Source organism: Cyphellophora attinorum (genome assembly GCF_001299255.1).
Source record: "Cyphellophora attinorum strain CBS 131958 chromosome Unknown Contig1, whole genome shotgun sequence".
Classification (NCBI taxonomy): domain Eukaryota; kingdom Fungi; phylum Ascomycota; class Eurotiomycetes; order Chaetothyriales; family Cyphellophoraceae; genus Cyphellophora; species Cyphellophora attinorum.
In genome coordinates this window covers 840169-858691 of record NW_017253229.1, presented here as the reverse complement: position 1 = coordinate 858691, position 18523 = coordinate 840169, and the positions used below count along the sequence as shown (strand labels likewise).

At 52.8% G+C, this 18523-nt stretch overlaps 9 protein-coding genes across 9 annotated transcripts; 5 read left to right on the top strand and 4 right to left on the bottom strand.

Annotated features, from left to right (window-relative positions):
* Positions 1-70: 70 nt before the first annotated feature.
* AB675_552 (uncharacterized protein) lies at positions 71-538 on the bottom strand (the record flags this gene model as incomplete). Its single annotated transcript, XM_018145747.1, has 1 exon — positions 71-538. One exon carries the CDS (start codon positions 536-538, stop codon positions 71-73), a length of 468 nt encoding a protein of 155 aa, XP_018005821.1.
* A 482-nt stretch (positions 539-1020) lies between these two features.
* AB675_551 (uncharacterized protein) lies at positions 1021-1879 on the top strand (the record flags this gene model as incomplete). Its single annotated transcript, XM_018145736.1, has 2 exons — positions 1021-1764; positions 1826-1879. The coding sequence occupies 2 exons, from the start codon at positions 1021-1023 to the stop codon at positions 1877-1879; spliced, it is 798 nt and encodes a 265-aa protein (XP_018005903.1).
* Positions 1880-2122: 243 nt separating this feature from the next.
* Positions 2123-2764, bottom strand: AB675_550 (uncharacterized protein; the record flags this gene model as incomplete). The annotated part of the gene is made up of 1 exon (XM_018145725.1): positions 2123-2764. One exon carries the CDS (start codon positions 2762-2764, stop codon positions 2123-2125), a length of 642 nt encoding a protein of 213 aa, XP_018005997.1.
* A 496-nt stretch (positions 2765-3260) lies between these two features.
* Positions 3261-5001, top strand: AB675_549 (uncharacterized protein; the record flags this gene model as incomplete). The annotated part of the gene is made up of 3 exons (XM_018145713.1): positions 3261-3281; positions 3331-3453; positions 3511-5001. The coding sequence occupies 3 exons, from the start codon at positions 3261-3263 to the stop codon at positions 4999-5001; spliced, it is 1635 nt and encodes a 544-aa protein (XP_018005957.1).
* A 557-nt stretch (positions 5002-5558) lies between these two features.
* AB675_548 (Serine/threonine-protein kinase/endoribonuclease IRE1) lies at positions 5559-9437 on the top strand (the record flags this gene model as incomplete). The annotated part of the gene is made up of 1 exon (XM_018145702.1): positions 5559-9437. The coding sequence occupies one exon, from the start codon at positions 5559-5561 to the stop codon at positions 9435-9437; it is 3879 nt and encodes a 1292-aa protein (XP_018005863.1).
* A 341-nt stretch (positions 9438-9778) lies between these two features.
* AB675_547 (putative oxido) lies at positions 9779-10793 on the top strand (the record flags this gene model as incomplete). Its single annotated transcript, XM_018145692.1, has 3 exons — positions 9779-10032; positions 10122-10291; positions 10369-10793. 3 exons carry the CDS (start codon positions 9779-9781, stop codon positions 10791-10793), a joined length of 849 nt encoding a protein of 282 aa, XP_018005768.1.
* Positions 10794-11403: 610 nt separating this feature from the next.
* Positions 11404-13431, bottom strand: AB675_546 (uncharacterized protein; the record flags this gene model as incomplete). The annotated part of the gene is made up of 1 exon (XM_018145682.1): positions 11404-13431. One exon carries the CDS (start codon positions 13429-13431, stop codon positions 11404-11406), a length of 2028 nt encoding a protein of 675 aa, XP_018005671.1.
* Positions 13432-14500: 1069 nt separating this feature from the next.
* AB675_545 (Versicolorin B desaturase) lies at positions 14501-16233 on the top strand (the record flags this gene model as incomplete). The annotated part of the gene is made up of 3 exons (XM_018145671.1): positions 14501-15167; positions 15298-16009; positions 16059-16233. 3 exons carry the CDS (start codon positions 14501-14503, stop codon positions 16231-16233), a joined length of 1554 nt encoding a protein of 517 aa, XP_018005502.1.
* A 617-nt stretch (positions 16234-16850) lies between these two features.
* Positions 16851-18431, bottom strand: AB675_544 (putative T-complex protein 1 subunit beta; the record flags this gene model as incomplete). The annotated part of the gene is made up of 1 exon (XM_018145661.1): positions 16851-18431. One exon carries the CDS (start codon positions 18429-18431, stop codon positions 16851-16853), a length of 1581 nt encoding a protein of 526 aa, XP_018005397.1.
* Positions 18432-18523: the final 92 nt, after the last annotated feature.

Genomic DNA, 18523 nt, shown 5'->3' with positions numbered 1-18523 from the left:
CAGAGTGTGCCGTCTTGGTTGGCCAAATCGATTTGTCGAACGATGTCGAAGTTGCAGTTGGGGTCTGTGCTCATTTCTTCGCGTCGGCCTGTGCGTTCTCATAAATCCAGTCGTTCAGACCTTCCCGATTTCTTGCGATTTCGATGGCATAAAACTGCATCCTAGCAGCAAAAATGGTCTCCTTCTCGCCATACTCAGTTTTGGCACTCCGTCTTAACATGGTGCCAAAGTTGTAGTCGTCCACCTTCTTCTCGCCGTCGGCATAGACCATACAGAACTTTCGCCAGCGCTCTTTGCCGTCTTTGCTTTTCATGTCATCTTCATTGATCTCTGCTGCCGGGTCAAAGTCTGGAAAGTCTTTCTTAAGATGATCAAAAATTTCGTCATCAAGTCGAGTGAGCCTGAGTTTGGACCCTGGCATCTTCTCCAGGAGCGACCAGTAGACCGTCAGTTGGCGGACAGCCGTCACAGCAAACTGTTGTTCCATTTCTTCATTGTTGCCAGCATGCTCGGCATCGAATGGGACGCTTGATGCCATGTTGAATAGTGATGTGACGGGATTGTGCGAGATGAGGTCCTGTCAAGAGTTTGCGTCGTCTGATAGTGTCTCGTACCGCGAGGTGGCGTGCGAATCAATTCCAACTTTATAGGCGTCGATATTAGCCACTCGAGCTTTTCGATGGCCACTTCGAAAGCCATCGAACTTTTTGTCGTTTTCCCGTCTGATACAGTTTGGTCTTGGCGTTGCTAGCTGTGGGCGGGGCCGTAGAATTATTTCCTCGCCTAACTGCCGCCCGAGAATTGGAGATTCTTGACTCGATGTGACAACATTGCAGTCCGAGTCTCGTGTTTCTTCCCACTCTCATCCACCTTCACATGCCATGACCATATCCCTATAGGCGCCCGCCGCCCATCATCGATCGTATAGCAACACTCTCGCTCCTTAAGTCCCTCATTTGCGTCTCAAGCCTACTCTATTCGAAATTGCAAGAACAAGATTGAAGCCGGATACCTCACAAGATGGAGATGCCAATTCCCAGACGGCCTTTCGAGCGACGAACATTCGAACTCACACCTGCCTCTGCCGACTCATCTTACCCGCCAACACCCGCGGAGGAGCACCACCCAGAGCTACTCAACGATAACAGACGGTCTGATCTCAGCCCTCAGAAGACAAGATCAATACTGAACCTGACCTCGAGTACCCTCTTCGGCATATATTCAGGCACTTCAGAATCTGGTGGCCAGGAAGGCTCAACACCATGGGGCACAGGCGCGCAGACACCCAGTAAACGCAGGAGTATTGACGGCAATCTACCCGAAGAGCCACAGATCACTTGGTCCGATGCTCGCAACAAACCACAAAATGCGGGCCGAGCAAAATCAAGGAGGACTGGCTTCAGAGGCTACGTGGTACCTCTGGCTCTACAGACTGTACTTCTCTTTGCCTTTGGCGCTGGCTTTGGAGCAATAGTCACGCATTTGCACCAAACACAGCAGATCACGCCAGTACCGGTTCCTGGAACAGAGAAGATCACCGGCTATTATCACTTCTCTTGGGGCTTGTTTGGAATACTCGTGGGCAATGGCCTGCCTCTCGTGGACAAGTGGCTGAGCGAGGAAATACTCGAGTCCGAACATAAGCCTTCCGGCCACAAACGGACTGTCTCATCCAGTTCCGATGACGACCGAGAGACGCTTGGACCCATGTGGTACTCGGCAGTCAGGAGTGTTGGGGCTTTCGTGGGCATTGCATTCGCTGTGGTGAGTTGACCGAGTACTTGGGAGTTAACGTCGATAAAGGAGCACTGACATTTCTACAGAGGAGACTGCCTTGGTCATCGACTTTGCAGTTGTCATCGACTTTAGCACTGGCTAATCCAGTCCTCTGGTACTTGATCGACAGATCGACGCCAGGTTTCGCCTTTTCAACATCTCTGGCGGTCTTGGGGACGATTGTCCTCTCACTGATGCAGCCGAATTTCGTTCCGATACCCGATATTCACCAGTCAGTAGCTTCTGAGCAAGTTGGCGTATACATGTGGCTTGCAAGCATTCTCTTCTGTACATCACTTTGCTTCGGAGCAATTGGTCGGAAGTTGCAACTATAGCTTCCAATCCATCAGAATGCTTTGTTCACACCTGACCAAGTAGGATCTTCCAGATGCGAGCGCAGCAAGACTCCTGCCCATGATGCTGGTGGTGCTTTGTCCCTTTGCTTCAGTGCCTGAGCAACAACTGCGTCGCCGAGTTGCTTCTCAATCTCCAGACGTGGAATCTCACTTATCACTTTCTCGTAGTAGTCGTTGGCGTCAAACTCATCTCGGGTCTTCTGCCTAAAGTCGATCAAGACTCCGAGCCTGACAAGCCGAGTGAAAGGGTCAATACGCTCCGCAATGCCCGGTGAGGTATGCAGCGCAATTCCAGTCCAGGCCTTGTGGCAATCCACGTCACTCGTCTGCTGCGACTGCAGAAATCGCACAGCTGCGTCAGCGCCGCACACCTCAAATCTTTCGTGGCCATCGTACGCATTCGTGGCCCCAAAGTCGTGGCAGATGCACGTCACAAACAGCAGATCCAGTTGATGGGGATCGTGGACCAATGGGCTTGATTCCTTCTCCGCCAGCCATTTTGCAAACAGGAAGACTCTCAAAGAGTGATTGAGCAACGCTTGACCTCGGGAGGCAAACGTCTCTGTGGCGAGAGCGAAAGCTTGTTGGCACAGAGGGCTCCGTGGCACGTTGTCTTCCATGGGCGAGGACATCGTTGTGAAACGACGCTGGGCCAGATGCAGGTTGTGTTACACAGATGATGCAACCGATTGCGACTTACCAAACAGATCTAGATATAGGCAAACATATACAATAAACCGTCATACTTTTGCGCCTTTGATATGCAGGCACGCGCCCTTCCGCGTTACTTTGACCAGATATGCGAGGCTTCTGCAAAGGAGGTCGACATTATTATCAGTCAGCCAACAGCAGAAATCCGACATAAACACTTTGGCGCCAAAACACGCGCCAAGCCGTGTTGATTCTGCAACTTGAAGTGAGCGAGGGGCCAACGTTTCCTATTCGACCGCCAACATCACGCTCCTTGATTCCTATCGTTGTCTGCTGACGCCCGTCCGGCACTCCTTTAAAGACGCAACGCTGGCGTCGTCCACTCTTTGACAGGTTGCTGCCCAACAACTGCATTTCAGCAAATGAGCACTGCAACATTTTCACCAATCCACACCGAAGGGCGCATTGGTCTCCAAAATGGTTTCATTCTCATGCGAAGTAAGTGCCTCGCGCGCTAGGCTCTCGAAACATTACTGATGGTAGCCAGAACTGCGGAGATACACTGAAGAAGCAGAAACTAGACCCTCACCGTAACCAATGCCGCGGGGCAGTCTTCACATGTCTCGACTGTTCAACGACGTTCTATGGCACGGACTATCGCGGTCATACAGTACGTACAAGGCTATGATTCACGACGTTGGCGGCAGTAGGCTCACGCTGGTTACAGTCATGCGTTTCGGAAGCCCAGAAGTACGAGAAAACGGTATACAAAGACAAGAACGCCAAACAGAACAAGCGCAAGTCAGTCAGTATCCTTGAGCCGACTGACAGCAATGCGATCGTCCCGCGCCGAGCATATGTCGAAGATGAGATCGAGAACGAGAATCCTCCGCCTGTACCGACACCGCCGCCAGCGGTGCGCGAAAGTCCTTCAACACGCGACAACCCTCGAGACAGCGTATTCGACTATATGGTAGACGATGACCAGCCCAATACCCCGAAGATAATGTTTTCGACCGCAAAAGATCGCGAGGCTAAAGAGATGTCAATGAAGACCAATGCGCCACCACTGTTCAACGACAGTAGATCTTCTAGTCGGAATGGGCACCGCAACAGTGAAGATCAGTTGCATAATGATGACTATGCGCAGAATGGGTTCTCGTACGGCTCGGAAGCCATCAATCCAAAGACGATGCAGGACGTGAACGGCAGCTATTTGTCGCTTGATTTCATGACACCAGCAGCTAAGGCGGCACGAATGAAATTGGATGGCAAGGCAGTCATCACCCCAGCTCACAGCCGCACCAACAGCGGCAGTGAGAAGAAGAGAAAGAGAGGGTCCGCGGCCGACGGAGAAGGAGATGTGTCTATGGGCGGGACAGACACTCATGTCACTATCGTGGACACGCCCGGCATTGCACATTCGGGTCTCACCGGCGGTCTGCAGCGCATGATCACAGACGATAGCGGCTTCTATCCCCAACCTGATTCGGACAACGAGAAGCGGAACCGGAAAGCAGATGAGCGTCGAAAATCGCGCCACACAGAAGATCCACCTAGTCCACTGAAGCGCAGCAAGCATACGAAAGAGAGGCAAGAAAAGAAGGACGACTCTGGACTAGGCATATCATTGAAAGGCCGAGCGGCGAAAGCGCTGTCCATGGTCGGCGGCGCTTTGATGCTCCCATCGCAAGCGCAAGATCTGCAGAACGTCAAGACCAGGCGCCGGGCCAGCTCGTCAGATCACTACGCTCGACCAGAGTTGCGCGAAGTTTCAGGCGAGAAGCGTGAGCGCAAGAAACATAAAGTCCATCGACACAACGGCACCTCGTCAGATAATACGCGACCACACCGGAAAGGATCAAGCGAGTCACCCCAGCGGCGGCAGAAGACGATTGAATACCACAAACAGCACGATGAGTCTGGGTCAGACTCGGATGGCGATGCAGGGCGGAACGGCAATGGTGACGTTGTGGTGTTCGGTGCGGAAGAGAAGCAGAAGCGTCAGTGCGAGGCTTTCTTGGGGAACATTCCCAGGATAGGGGAGAGTGAGAAGGGATACAGCGTTCATAAGGCGCTCAAGCGGTGGCACAAGCAGGGTGACCATCGCGGGAGTGAGCGTGCTCCGAAGGAAGAGGATCTGTGGAGAGGACTTAGGTTGAGAAAGAACGAGAGGGGAGAGGTTGTTGTGTTTTGGGGAGGACTTATGGGTGACTGAGGAGGTCTTCCAGCTGACCAGCTAGGGCTCCTATGAGACCTCTTAGATACAGGTACCCAGGTGCTCATGTAGATGCAGTGTGCAGTGGTACCCCAGCTGTACGACTGCCTACATGCTCAAGGTACTCTTTGCATCCACTCATCTCGATTCAAAACAGGGGCTTCCGGCGCTTTTGCTTGATCTGTCAGATACACTATTCCTCCATCATGGCGTGGTATGTTTTCAGTATTCTGTTGTCTCATATTCGTAGCTTGACCATATATCGCATGGTGGGTAGCGGTATGCCTCGAATGTCAAGGGTCTGGTTCTGGGGTGACGCACCAGGGACTCCAGCCACTAGCACTGCCGAATCCCTCCCGAGTTTAGCTGCAGTCAGCACCCAGGATGTGAAAAACACAACGTTATTGGCGGTCATCAGAGCCCCACGCGTCGCAAGGAACGCTGAAGTCGACCCTTGCTTCGTCTCACCTCAACCTCCTTTCTATCGACTCAACCTCAAAAATTCACAGTGGTTACCTGATTCTCAACTTACGCATGCTCACGATCAGTCGACGAATATGCCACCCGATCTGCATCGGCCTCCCGGTCGAGGTGGATCAGGATGGTTCAGCACGAAGACGCTGTTGTGCCTAATGCTGCTGCTGGCCAGCGCTAGTCAACAGGAAATTGAATACAAAAATCCGGTGAACAGCGCTCTCACAGCGTCCACGCATACTTCTCAGGAGCAACAGTACCGGAAGCACCAGACAGGCAGCAGACCTTCTGAAATACCACGCCTCAGACATGACATACCCTCGCCTAAGTTTCGAAGTACCAAAGAAGATGATGAAGCTACATACCATATCCAGAATGCCTTGGCTCCAGCACTCCAGCAAGCGAGTGTCGTCCGAGCACCAGTCACTGACCCCTTAGAGTCCGCCGTCGGTCTCTCCGCGATTTCTCCCGCGAGGTCATTGCAAGATTGGGAAGCTGCAGATATGGTCCTTGTTGCGACTATAGATGGCAGATTGCAGGCTAAGCACCGCAAGACTGGCAAGGACATGTGGACTTTGGACTGGAGGAATGGAGCACCGATGATCGAGACAATCTATCCCTGCAATCAGACCGGGGAGGATGGGGAGGAATGCGAACAAGACTACATTTTCATTCTCGAACCAACTAGGGACGGTGCACTCTTTGTGCAACACAAAGACCCCGCTATGGGTTTGCAACGGCTGCATCTTTCAGTTAAAGACGCTGCTGCTCGGTCGCCGTACGTTATGGGCAACCCACCCATTGTCATCACTGCCGCTCAGGAGACGTCCACTCTGATTGTACACGGGCCGACTGGACAGATCATTAAGGAATATCCCAGTCCAAGCCTGCCCAAATCTGAGCGACAGTGTCGTCGAGTGCAAGGCTTGGAACTCAATGGTGATGCGAACTTTGAGCGAGACTTCATCAATCTGGGCCGCATCCAGTACACAATCCGTATTGAGAACAAGGACTTAGGTCAGGAGATCTGTACGATCCGGTATGCAGAATGGATTCCAAACGGGGCCGATGGTGATCTGCAGGCTCAGCATACCCGGCCTCAGGATTCGCTCTACATTCAGCCCACATACAACGGCAGGGTCATCGCATTCGAGGATGAAAAGCCTCTGTGGCATGACAAGCTCGGATCTCCCACAGCACAGATCTTCGACGTATTTCGACCAATTGATCCCAGGGACACAGACCTCGTCATGCTCACTCGTCCAATGAATTCTGCGCCTTCCGCGCTCACTCGAACTTGGAACGACGACAGCTACAGACTCGGTCAGGTCTTTGTCAACAAGACTGCCGATGACATGTGGTATGCATTGTCGGAGAGTTCGTACCCTGGAGTAACTTTGGGCGCCAGCCAGGCCCGTATCAACACAGACCCAACCGTCTACCCACTTGACTTCTCGTTAAAAGCAAACGACATTGTCGGATTGCGCACGCTTGACAGAGGCAGGAGCGATTCATACATGCCACCGACGATCGATGCGCCTTCCAGAGAGATCATAGTCGAGCCTGGGAAGGCACTGAATGGCTCTCCGAAATCTGCAGCAGACTCTTCACAGCACTCAACCGACAGCCAGAAACCAGCGATGAGCCAAGTAGTCTTTATTTTACTCCTATGTATCATTGGTGGCGGGATTTTGACACCAGCTGGCAAGAGCTTCTATCATTCTCTTATCGGGAGCCCGGAAGGGAAGATCACACTTGCTATGCCGTCCGACCAGTCAGTCCACGTTGAGACGACAAGCTCCAAGCAAGACTCAACAATCGAGTCACATGTTGAGCTGCTTTCCAAAGCCGAAACTATGATTGAAGCACCGTCGCTGACGGACACGGCAACCGAAACGATCGAGCCTGTGACCACTAGTCTCGCGACTTTAGCTCTTGCGGACGAGCTGTCTACAACAAAGCCAACCGAGGACATCAGACCAGTTGAACACCGACCAGAAGTCCTTGCCCGTGTCGAGCCTCCAAAGAACGGCGCGCCGGCCGAAGATGAACGTGAAGAAATTTCCCAACCTCAGCTCGATGAGAATCACGTAACGAGTGAAGATCGTTCCGAAACCCCTTCCGTTGTTGAACCAGACGACAACGACAGTGACGATGATTCGAACGACGAATCGGAGCCCGAAGAGAACAGTGACGCCGAGGACGAAACACCCGTGACTGGTGAATCCCAGCAGAAGAGAAAGACAAAGCGCGGCAAACGGGGTGGCAGAGGCAGAAACAAGAACAAGAAGAAGCAGTTGACCCAAGACGAAGACGGAGCACTTGGTCAGGGGCGTATCAGAGAAGTCACCGCGAAACCCAAGCTCGTCAAGGAGATCGCGAGGGGCACTACCATCAAGGTTGGCAAATTGAAATTCGACACAGGCCCAGCGAATTGCTTAGGCACAGGCAGTAACGGAACTAGTGTCTTCGCTGGCACCTACGACGAACGACCGGTCGCCGTGAAAAGACTGTTGAAACAACACTCGAAGGTCATCTTGAGCGAGATCAAGACTCTGCTGAACCATAACGAGCATGAGAATGTCGTTCGCTTCATCGGCAGGGAAGAATCTCGCGACTTCAACTACATCGCTTTGGACCGATACACCACGTCTCTCGACCAATTTGTGGAGAGGCCGGATCGCTTTCCGGGGTTGATCAGCCCATCTGAAGGCTACGACATCAAGGACTGCTTACTGCAAATTACGAAAGGTGTCCTATACCTGCACCAACTGAAGCTTGTTCACCGAGACATCAAGCCACAAAACGTTCTTGTGAAGCCTCTCAACACAGCACGACCAGCCTCCGGCCCGCCACAACTGCGCTTCGTCGTATCAGACTTCGGCCTCGTGAAGGCTCTCTCAGACGGTCCCGAGTCAACTTATGCACAGACCGCCAATGTCACTGCCGCAGGTACCACTGGCTGGCGTGCACCTGAACTTCTGACAGCCTACGGTCAAGCTAATGGCTTCCCGAATGGCATTGAGAATGAGTCGACCCACACTGCTGGGTCAGGGACGGATCCAAACAGCAGCACCGAGCGCACCACTCGCCGCGCCACAAAGGCAATTGACATCTTCTCACTCGGCTGCCTCTACTTCTACATTATCACGCAAGGCAGCCACCCCTTCGACGTAGGCGGCGCCCGTTTCGCTCGAGATCATAACATCCAGCTCGACAAGTACGACACCTCCGGCCTCAGACTCCACGACTTCCATTACGAAGCACAGAATCTGGTCAACCAGATGATTGCACAGGACCCTCACGAGCGGCCTGATGCCGAAGCAATCCTCCGTCATCCATACTTCTGGGCGTACGACACCAAGATCGACTTCCTCTGCGATGTCTCCGACTGTTTTGAGCAGGAGAAGAAAGGCGTCGACAAGATCTGGGACACGACAAGGAGACGTACTCCCGAAGAGCAGGAATGTCTGCGCAAGCTTGACATGCTCGAGGCGTTGGGTCCAGCTGTGATTGGAGAGGGAAAAGACTGGCTGAAGAAGCTGCCAAAGAACTTTCTGACAGAGATGGGAAAGCAACGCAAGTACACTGGGACTAAGATGGTGGACCTGTTGCGAGCTTTCCGGAACAAGAAGGCTCACTGGCTCGACCTTCCGGAGGAGGTCAGGTTGCAGATCATCAGCTACGGGAGAGCGAAGCCGGTGCACATGTCGGGGAGTAGGGTTGGGCTTCAGATCGGCAATCCAGTTGTCATTAGCACTGCGAATTTGAATGATCGGTTGCCGTTGCCAGGGCTGGACAAGGTGGATGATGAACAGAAGAATAAAGTCACGGGGCCGGAGTTTACGAAGGGGTACTATGATTACTGGGCACGGCAGTTCCCGAAGTTGTTGTGTGAATGCTATGGGATGGTCAAGGAGAAGGAGCTGGTTGATGTGCTGGGGTTGGCGAGGTTCTTCTGAGGTACTGGCTGATGAACAAATGGTCGAGCGGAGCTGTGTTTGTGTGCAGGGCTGTGTTGTCTTGTAGGAAGAACAGGTGGTAGTGCTCAGTTGAAAATATACCATGTACGATTAGGTTGGTTTGTGTTTAAAGATAGGGCCATACCGACAACACGCTTGCATCAGCGTGGGGCATATGAGTATCCATCGTCCGTCTCAAAGTTCATGGGTCCTGACGTAAAGACCTGTATCTGATATGTGGTGATAAGGTATATCCGACACAACCCAACGTCCATTGATCGAAAAAATCATCCCTCAACCCCTTCTGCACTCCGCAGACCGACAGACGGAAAACACCAGCAATGGCACCAAAAGTCTTCCTCATCACAGGCACCTCCACCGGCTTCGGCGAGGAGCTCGTCAAGGTCGTGCTGCAGAAGGGCGACTACGTTGTCGCAACCGCACGAAACAGCTCTAAATTATCCTTTCCTGATGCCAACGATTCCAACAGCCTACTGGTCGACCTTGACGTTACTAAGAAGGACTCGATTCACAAGGCTTTTGACGCTGCGGTGAAGAAGTTCAAGCGTGTCGATGTGGTTGTTAATAACGCGGGGTGAGTAATTTCCCATTTTTTCCACGATGGACTACTAGATGGATGGCTTTGATCGGGGGTAAACGCTGAATACTTACGATATGGTGCAGGTATGGACTCAGTGGTCCCTTTGAGACACTTTCCGAACAGCAGATCCGGCAACAAATGGAGATTAATTTCTTTGGGCTGTTGGATGTGACGAGGAAAGCGATGGAGACGATGCGAGATCTTAAGACTGGGGGGGTTATTCAGCAGGTCACTTCGATTGGGGGGCAGGTTGGTATGTTTCTTGAGTCATTTCATGGATGCAATGTTTGTTTCGCATGGAGGGGATATGCTAAGTCTACGTTAATACAGGTGTACCGACATTCAGCATCTACTGTGCCAGCAAATGGGCTGTGGAGGGCTTCACCGAGGCGATATCAAAGGAGGTCAAGCCGGAATGGGGCATCAAGTTCACGTGCATCGAGCCTGGCGGGTTCAGGACCGATTGGGCGGGTCGGTCTATGGACTTTGGCGAGATCGATCACAAGGCATACGACCATCTGAACGCCAGAAAGACTATGGGAGAGCGACATGGTACTCAGGCTGGTGATCCCGCCAAGGCCGCAAAGGTGTTCTATGACCTGGCGGTCATGGACGATCCGCCGATGCGGTGTATCGTGGGCACAGATGCCTACAAGCGCATCAATGATAAGCTTGACGGGTATCGAGAGAACGTGAAGAAGTTTGAGGGATGGAGTAATAGTACAGATGTCGAGGGCTACAAAGCACCAAGTTGAGCTGAACAGATGCCCGAGAGGTCTTCACGCAGGTTGCAGGAACCTTTTGACTGTTCTTGTGCATTGTCTGCAGCCTGAGCCATGAGGACGTAGCAGTGGTACTTGTAGTCGCTGCAGTCAGTGAAAGTGAGTAGACTCATTGTCAATGCACGATGACGACCTCTCACAGTAGCTTTAGCAACGCGCAACGTCTTCCAAACGGTCTTCCACACCTCAACTTCCAAAATTATATCCCTCGGATGTGCTGATAATCCGATTTGCCAAGTCGTGGAATATCTGCGTTGACCTTACCACTGTCGAAAGTCGAGGACGATGCCTTCTTGGCCCAATCCTGGCTCAGCTTCGGTACATACCCTGCACACTACTTAATATTGAGACTAGGTGTACGCTTCAGCATCTGACCACGAATGTGGGCACCTTGCACATAGCCTGTAGCCGTTATACTGCGCTGCGACACGAAACCCGTACTAACGTGCACCATCTGCAGTAGACGACGTGAGAACAGGCGAAAGCTAGGAGTTCTGCCACGACTACAAAGTCATGGGCGGACACACGTCGCCTGTCGTACTTATGATGTTGCAGTCCGGTCGGACGGACGCAGGCGATGTATTCAGCCTAAGCGAATCCATTTCCTGGAAGTCGGAAGGTCTGGTAGATCAATGGCTTTTAACCAAGCGATTCCTATTCTTTCATAATGGTCGTCTTTCTGGTCGATGAGCATGATGCAGTGTCGTTGATAGTCTTGAATTTCATATTGAATGGTGAAAAGCAAAATTCCATCCCAAATTTCCGCCTTGAGGCGTTCCTGGAAAGCCGGATCTTGCCAGAGGCCTTTACAAATCTCAACAGCGGCCCAGTTGATCTCGAATTTTCTAGTAATGTCAGGATCTGGATGAAGGATCTCAAAGCCAGGAGGTTTGCATCCGATACGACAGCGCACGACAGTCGCGTTCAACCATAGATATGGTGAGGTCTCAGGCATAATCTTCGAATGCTGGGTGTCATGGAACGCGATCTCGAATGATGTCTGGGGCTTACCGTCGTCCTGTCCCTCCAACCAGAATGCAGGTTTATCGCCGTCTATCAGACGCCAATCCAACGACCGAGCTAGTAGCGGAAACACAGCTGTGCCGCTCCAGCCCGCCCATGACCAGCTTGGAAATCCTACACGGCGACCAAACCATGGGCTGACTTTGTCAAACAACGTCCATTTCGGCTCCAACCAATGTGCGTGACCCCGGTCGTATGACGGGCTCCAATCGTTCGGACCCCTCCAACACAATCCCAACGCGAGTCCCGTCTCGACATCGACGGCCATCTGTACTGCATCTGATCGTAGCTCCTGTATAATAGGCACTCCCCAGTACGTTCGGTATGTGCTTCTCGCCAGTACTCCACGACAGGCGTTGAGGGAATCCTGCTCATACGTCAAAGCACGAGCAGTATACTGCCCAACAACGGCGTTCCATCCGGGTGACACGTCTGCATTGTTACCTAGAAACTGTGTGCTGATTATTGTTTTGTCCTCTGCTGTGCCAGGCACGGCGGATAAGGTTCCTTGGACTGCTTCGCACCGAGATCCTTCTCGACAGACAAAGTAAACCTGCAGCTTCGTGAACACAAGACAACGGCGAGACAAGATGAATTCCTGATACGTCCATCCACGAGTCATCCATTTGCATGACTCAAGGGCAGTTGACAATTCGGGAAGAGACGAAATGTATACGTTATCTCCAACCAGAGCCGCAGGCTGCACCTCCCTTGCGATGTTACTGACGCCTGGCAATCCTTGGTCAGCACTTTCAGAGCTCGCAGCTGCAATAGTAAATGTTGCCTGTTCGTAGACTTTGTCCATCTGCGCAACCACGTGAGCTAATTCATCCGGATTGCTCTGGTCAATACAGTATTTGTCCACCCAGAGGTAATTGAGGCCGAGGTTCTTCACCACACTAATTGCGTCCTCAACAAGTGCAGGCAAAGCGTTCGCAGTGCCAGCAGCGTTTGATTGATGGTTGTGCTCCGGCTTCGAGCCAACTGTTTGTCCCCATACATAACTCAACGCAACGTAATCCCGACCATGTGGAAGTCGCACGATCTTTCGGGCATCGCAATCGATGACTTTCAGTCCGGACACCCGTTGAGCGGTGTTGAATTCGCAATTAAAGGTATGATGACTGCGGCAAAGGTGGATCCACTCTCTCAGCAGGTCGTAGTCGACCTTAGGCTTGATCAGACGCGCTGTAAACGTCCACGGACTATAGGTATCGGGCTCACGCAACTTCCTCCTCGTGACAACACTGTTGCTAAGGAGGGTACGGAAGATGCCGTCCCATGAATAGTCTTCTGCTCCAGACCCAGGCCAGATGCTGAGGACAATGTTCGGGTTTTGAGAAAGGCGTGCTCTTGTCGGCGACAAGCCTCGTTTCGTGAGGCAAGTGAAGGCTCTGAGATGCGCTCCTGATGAAAACCAACCCGATCTGACAACACCGTCGGCCTGGGATTCAAATTGCAGGGCAGTAAAGAGACGACACAGCCCACAAGCTGCATCTTCGGGAGTCTGAAACCCTGGTACATCTGCGATCGGCGTGCCATCGGTAGATAGTTCTTCGGGATGTTCAAATATGTGGTCGAGATTCATGGCTTCACACCTCCCACAGAGCTTTCCAGGAGCTAGACTTCCTTCATTCCGATTGAAGTCGCTCATCGCCTGCAGCGTTTAAACTGACGACCGGGCAATATGCAGCTCATGCTGATCGTGTCCGGGTGCAGGTTGATTGCTGTTCTGTCAGTGAAGCAGCACTTCAATTACGCATTCAACCGATGCTCAATGATGATGCCCGATAGGAGCTTCGCATGAGGTTTGGGGCGAGGGTTCAGGAAGCATGACCCAAAATATGTCCCTGATGTGATGGCAATCGTGTGCGAAGCTGAATTGCCCGATCACTGTCACGACAAGTGCTGGAGGACTTCTGCAGAGCATTGCACCAAATGTTGGGCATGCCAGTGGAACATCCCACCTGACGGGCCTTGACAAAGGTCAGGAATTTTGGACCATCTCACGATCGAGGCGGGCGAGGAGTGGCAGGCAGAAGCCGCAAAGCGAGCAAGGATAGATCCGGGGGAACTTTGGGTATGCCAAGCAGCTTGGTAGAGGGGCGTCACGGTTTGTTCTTCCTTCAAATGTTCCCAGCAAGGCATACTCTTACGCTGAACCGATATCAGGCTCACACAGGTTCGAGCAACCACGCGCGACGTGTTTGTACAGCGATGACTGCGTCGCGTATCCATGATGGCTTCCACACTACAGCTGACATCGCCCACTGCGCGGCTGCCCGAACCTCGTGTTATGGGTGACACAACAGCTGCCAAATGTCGGCTGAAGTCCATTCGGTGAGAGCAGGATGGAGCTTGAGAACTTAAAGCTCGTGTCTTTCGCAATCCGACTCGTACCGCCGCCGTGTAAGTTCACCGATTACATCAACTCTAGACTGCGATTCGCGAGGAGGCCCGGTGAGCATGGACCATTGTCAGAGGCTGACCGAGACCTACGGCGTCAACTTTTGCTGTCAATCAATGCTTTATTAGAGCCTGGACATGTGCGTCAAACTCAACGATGGACGTCCTCCCGGGCACGATGAGGACGGACCTTCCATGCACACTCTCGCTAGAGCTCTGATGAGGACACCAAGCGCACGTCTTGACTCACAATGGCCAGCTCCGAACTCGCTTTCTACGCGGCCGTGCTAACAGCAGTCACTATATTTCTTCCCGTCTGCCGCCTTCTGTACAACGTCTCGCCTCTCCATCCTCTGTCAGCATATCCAGGTCCCAGACTCTGGCATGCGAGTCGCTTGCCATGGGCGATATCGCTACAGAAGGGACGCCTGCACGCCGACCTGATCCGCATTCACGAGCAGTATGGCTGTATCGTCCGCATTGCGCCCAATGAACTGAGCTACATCGACGCGCGCGCATGGAAGGACATCTACCTCACACATACTCGGACGAGCGATGGCTCCACAGGCAAGATGCTGGAGAAGAATTCGGTCTGGTTCAAGCCATTGGTGCCTGGTGATCCTGCCAACGTGATGAATCATAATGAGGACGACCACGCTCGACATCGCAGGGCGTTCATGCCAGCATTCACGGATAAAGCGCTTCAATCGCAGATGCCTATCCTGACAGCGAACATCTCGGGCCTCATCGAGCAGCTCAAGCGGCGGAGTAGGGATGGTGTACTGGTCAATATCGTCGACTGGCTCAATCTCGTAACATTTGACATCAGCGGCCAGCTTTCGTTTGGGGAGACCTTTGGTTCAGTTGCTGCTGGGAAGGCTCATCCGTGGGTAGACATCAGTATCGGTTTTGGCAAAGGTGAGCAACTTTGGTCGAAAACACGTCGACAGAGGCCAGTTCATGGCTTGATGTATTTGTGCCTACTATTGAACAACTGACTATATCCTGATTTCTAGGAGTTGGCATTCTGGTCGCCTGAATCACCTAGGTCTCACTCGATACCCATTTAATCTTCTACTCAAATACCTTATGCCAGCGAAAGCCCTCGACCGCGTTCTGTACCACCGCAAACTCGTTGCGGAAAAAGTCCAACAGAAGCTTGAGGCAGGCGAAGGAGGACGGCGTGCCGACTTTATAGATGCAGCAGTCCAGACTCAACAGACAGCGATAGAGAGCGGGAAAGACAAGCAAGCTATTAGTATCAAAGAGATCGAAACAAACATGTTTGTGCTTATTTTCGCGGGCAGTGAAACCGTTTCGACTGCACTTGCTGGAATCTTACATGCTTTGTTGAGGACGCCGAGGGCGATGAAGAGGCTGGAGAATGAAGTGAGGCAGGCGTTTCATCAGGAGGAGCAGATCACGCCGGCTGCAGTGCAGAAACTTGAGTACTTGACTGCCGTCATCTCCGAGGGCCAACGGTTGCATCCGTCGGTGCCGTATGGTGTTCCCAGGGTCGTGCCGAAGGGTGGCGCGTATGTGTGCGAGCGCTTCGTGCCAGAAGGAACCCATGTTGCGTTCAACCAACTTCCCGCCAACCATTCGCCCCTGAACTACGCTGACCCGCGTGAGTTCCGGCCGGAGCGCTTCCTCACGTCCACCACAGCCGACACATTCTCAGCCTCGTCAGGCCCAGACATGGATAAATCAGACATGTCACCTGAGAGATTCACCATCCCTTTGGCCTCGGTAGCATCACTGTCTGGGGTACAAGCTTGCCTGGGTTGAGATGAGGCTGATTTTGGCGAGGCTGGTATGGGCTTTTGACGTTGAGGCTGTGGATGAAAAGGAGGGTGGTGGTGAAGAAAAGCCGAAGCGCAATTTCATTGATCAGCCTACTTGGATTTTCTGGCAGAAAGATCCTATCTGGGTGCGCTTGAAGGAGAGGGTGGCGTCAAATGAGTTTCGTGGCAGTGTGGCATGAGCTACTGGGTATGATTGGAAAGGTCTGAGATGAAAGAATTGCATATATCTTCACATAGCGCCGGTGCAATTCAGAGGCGTCGGCGTACATTTCGTGCGCGCGTAAGGAGGCAAGAATGTTGTTCAATGGGGTATCAACTTTTTGCGATACTTGCCTCGTCTAATGAGGACCTCTATGTATCGACGTGGCTTCTATTCTCTGATGTCGCTTGCCGCGGTACAGCGCATTTGCCTTCACTACCAAGGACGCTGGCATAGACACACGCCTTGTAGCCTCACGGAGCGACCTCTATGTGGACCTCGTGATCTGTTCTGTAGCGTCCAGAGCCACCGAATTGCTTCGGCGGAGTGTGAGCGGTGCCGGAAGTGTCTGAGGCCCGTGTTCGTGCGTCGATTCGAAAGCTCGATGCGCCAGACGCAGCGAGAGCTCGCCGCGGGGCTGTCAACTTTCGCGACCCACAGGTACGGGTCCTACCACAGAAGCCGCCGATGTCCCGTCCAGTTTATGTACTGTCCCTGGGTGTATGAGTCTCGTCCTGACAGGCGACTTCTGATGATGATGTCTGACATCAGAGCCTGCGCTGAAACTCCAAGAGATAGGCAGATTTGCCAGCAGCCTCACATCCGGTCTCGTCTCCTGGGCGCAGATCGTATGATGTTATCCACTCTCAGGAGTAGTTCTGCCGCCTCGCTCGCCGAGCTGACCACCGCACGTTTCAGCTTATAGCTTTCCACCACGCCCAACTCCCGCATATCTGTGATGCCGCCGCCCGGAGTGAGTAGATCGAGGCCAGAGTTCTTCTCGCCTGAGTTGATCGCTGTCCGTAGCTCTGAGACCAGTGCTGATGAGTCAAGGCCAGCGTTGTCAGCAAGAATGGTTGGTAGCTGGCGTAGCGCTGTCGCGAACGAGTCGACTGCGATCCGCTTCTTGCCAGGTGTTTCGCGGGCGACGTCTTCGACGGCGTGGGACATGACCATTTCCGCGCAGCCGCCTCCTAGGGTTGTCCGTGGGTCCTTGACGGTCTGTGAGAGGACAGCCAAGGCATCGTGTAATGAGCGCTCGGCCTCGTCGAGTAGTTGTTCTGTGGCACCACGGAGGACGATTGTGCAGGCTTGGCCAGCTGCAACTCCGGAAAACTTGATCAGGGTGTCTTCTCCGATGATAACTTCGGAGATCTCGGTACATGAGCCGAGCTTGACAAGGTCTGGATGTTCGAAGGTGGAAGCAATCTCGCCGCCAGTCACTAATGCAAGTCGCTCAATGCCGTCGAAATCGGCGTGCTCGATCGACATGATGCCTGCCTCAGCGAAGAGTTGTTCGGGCCAGTTGTAGATCAGCTGTCGATTGATGAAGCAGTTGATGCCGTGCGCCTTGATCCGGTTGACCTTCTCGCGCATCTTTTCTCGTTCTGCCTTTTCCAGCTCAGCTAATTTTGATGTTGAGTCGACCTTGACGCGTGCACCAAAGATTTTGACTTTGTCTGTGTCCATTGAAGTGTTGGCGATCATGATCTTGGCGTCTTTGAGATGCTTTGGGGAGCCAGTCGAGATCCGCTTATCGAGGATGAAGCCCTCGTCAAGGTATGAGTCTGACAGCTTGCCGCCAGGCTTCTTGATGATCTGGATGTGGTTGAGGTCGGTGCTGCCTCTTAGTCGGAGGATGGCTTCGGTGGCCAGCGCGGAGAACTGATCGCGGTCTTGAGCAAGGACTTTACTTGAGAGGGTTGTACGAGCGATAGCCTGGAGGTCTTTCTTGAGGGCTTTTGGGTCTTTTGAGTTGTCTGTGGCTATAGATTCGAGGGCTTTGAGGGCGGCGTGTGACGCAAGACGGTAGCCGTCAATGATTGTCTGAGGATGGATCTTCTTTGCAACTAATTGCTCGGCTTCGCGAAGGAGCTCGGCGGCGAGGACAGTGACTGACGTTGTGCCATCACCCACCTCGTCGTCCTGGACTTTGGAGATGTTGACTAATACTTTGGCGGCAGCATTGTCGAGTGCTATCGACTTTAATATGGTTGCGCCGTCGTTTGTGACCACAATTTCGCCTGTTGATGCTGACTGGAGGATCTTGTCCATGCCTTTGGGGCCCAGCGTTGATTTGACCAGGTCGCCGACAGCAATGGCGCCGACAAAGGCTGACAGGCGAGCATTCTCGCCTTTCTCTTCTTGCACATCGTCGGCAAAGATCTGGGTAGCCATGTTTTCGGGGGAGGAGAGGGTAGGCTGCGTGGAGGAGAGGAAGGAGCTGGCTGCACTCCTTCGAAATTATTCCTCGTGGCTCTCTCACACTG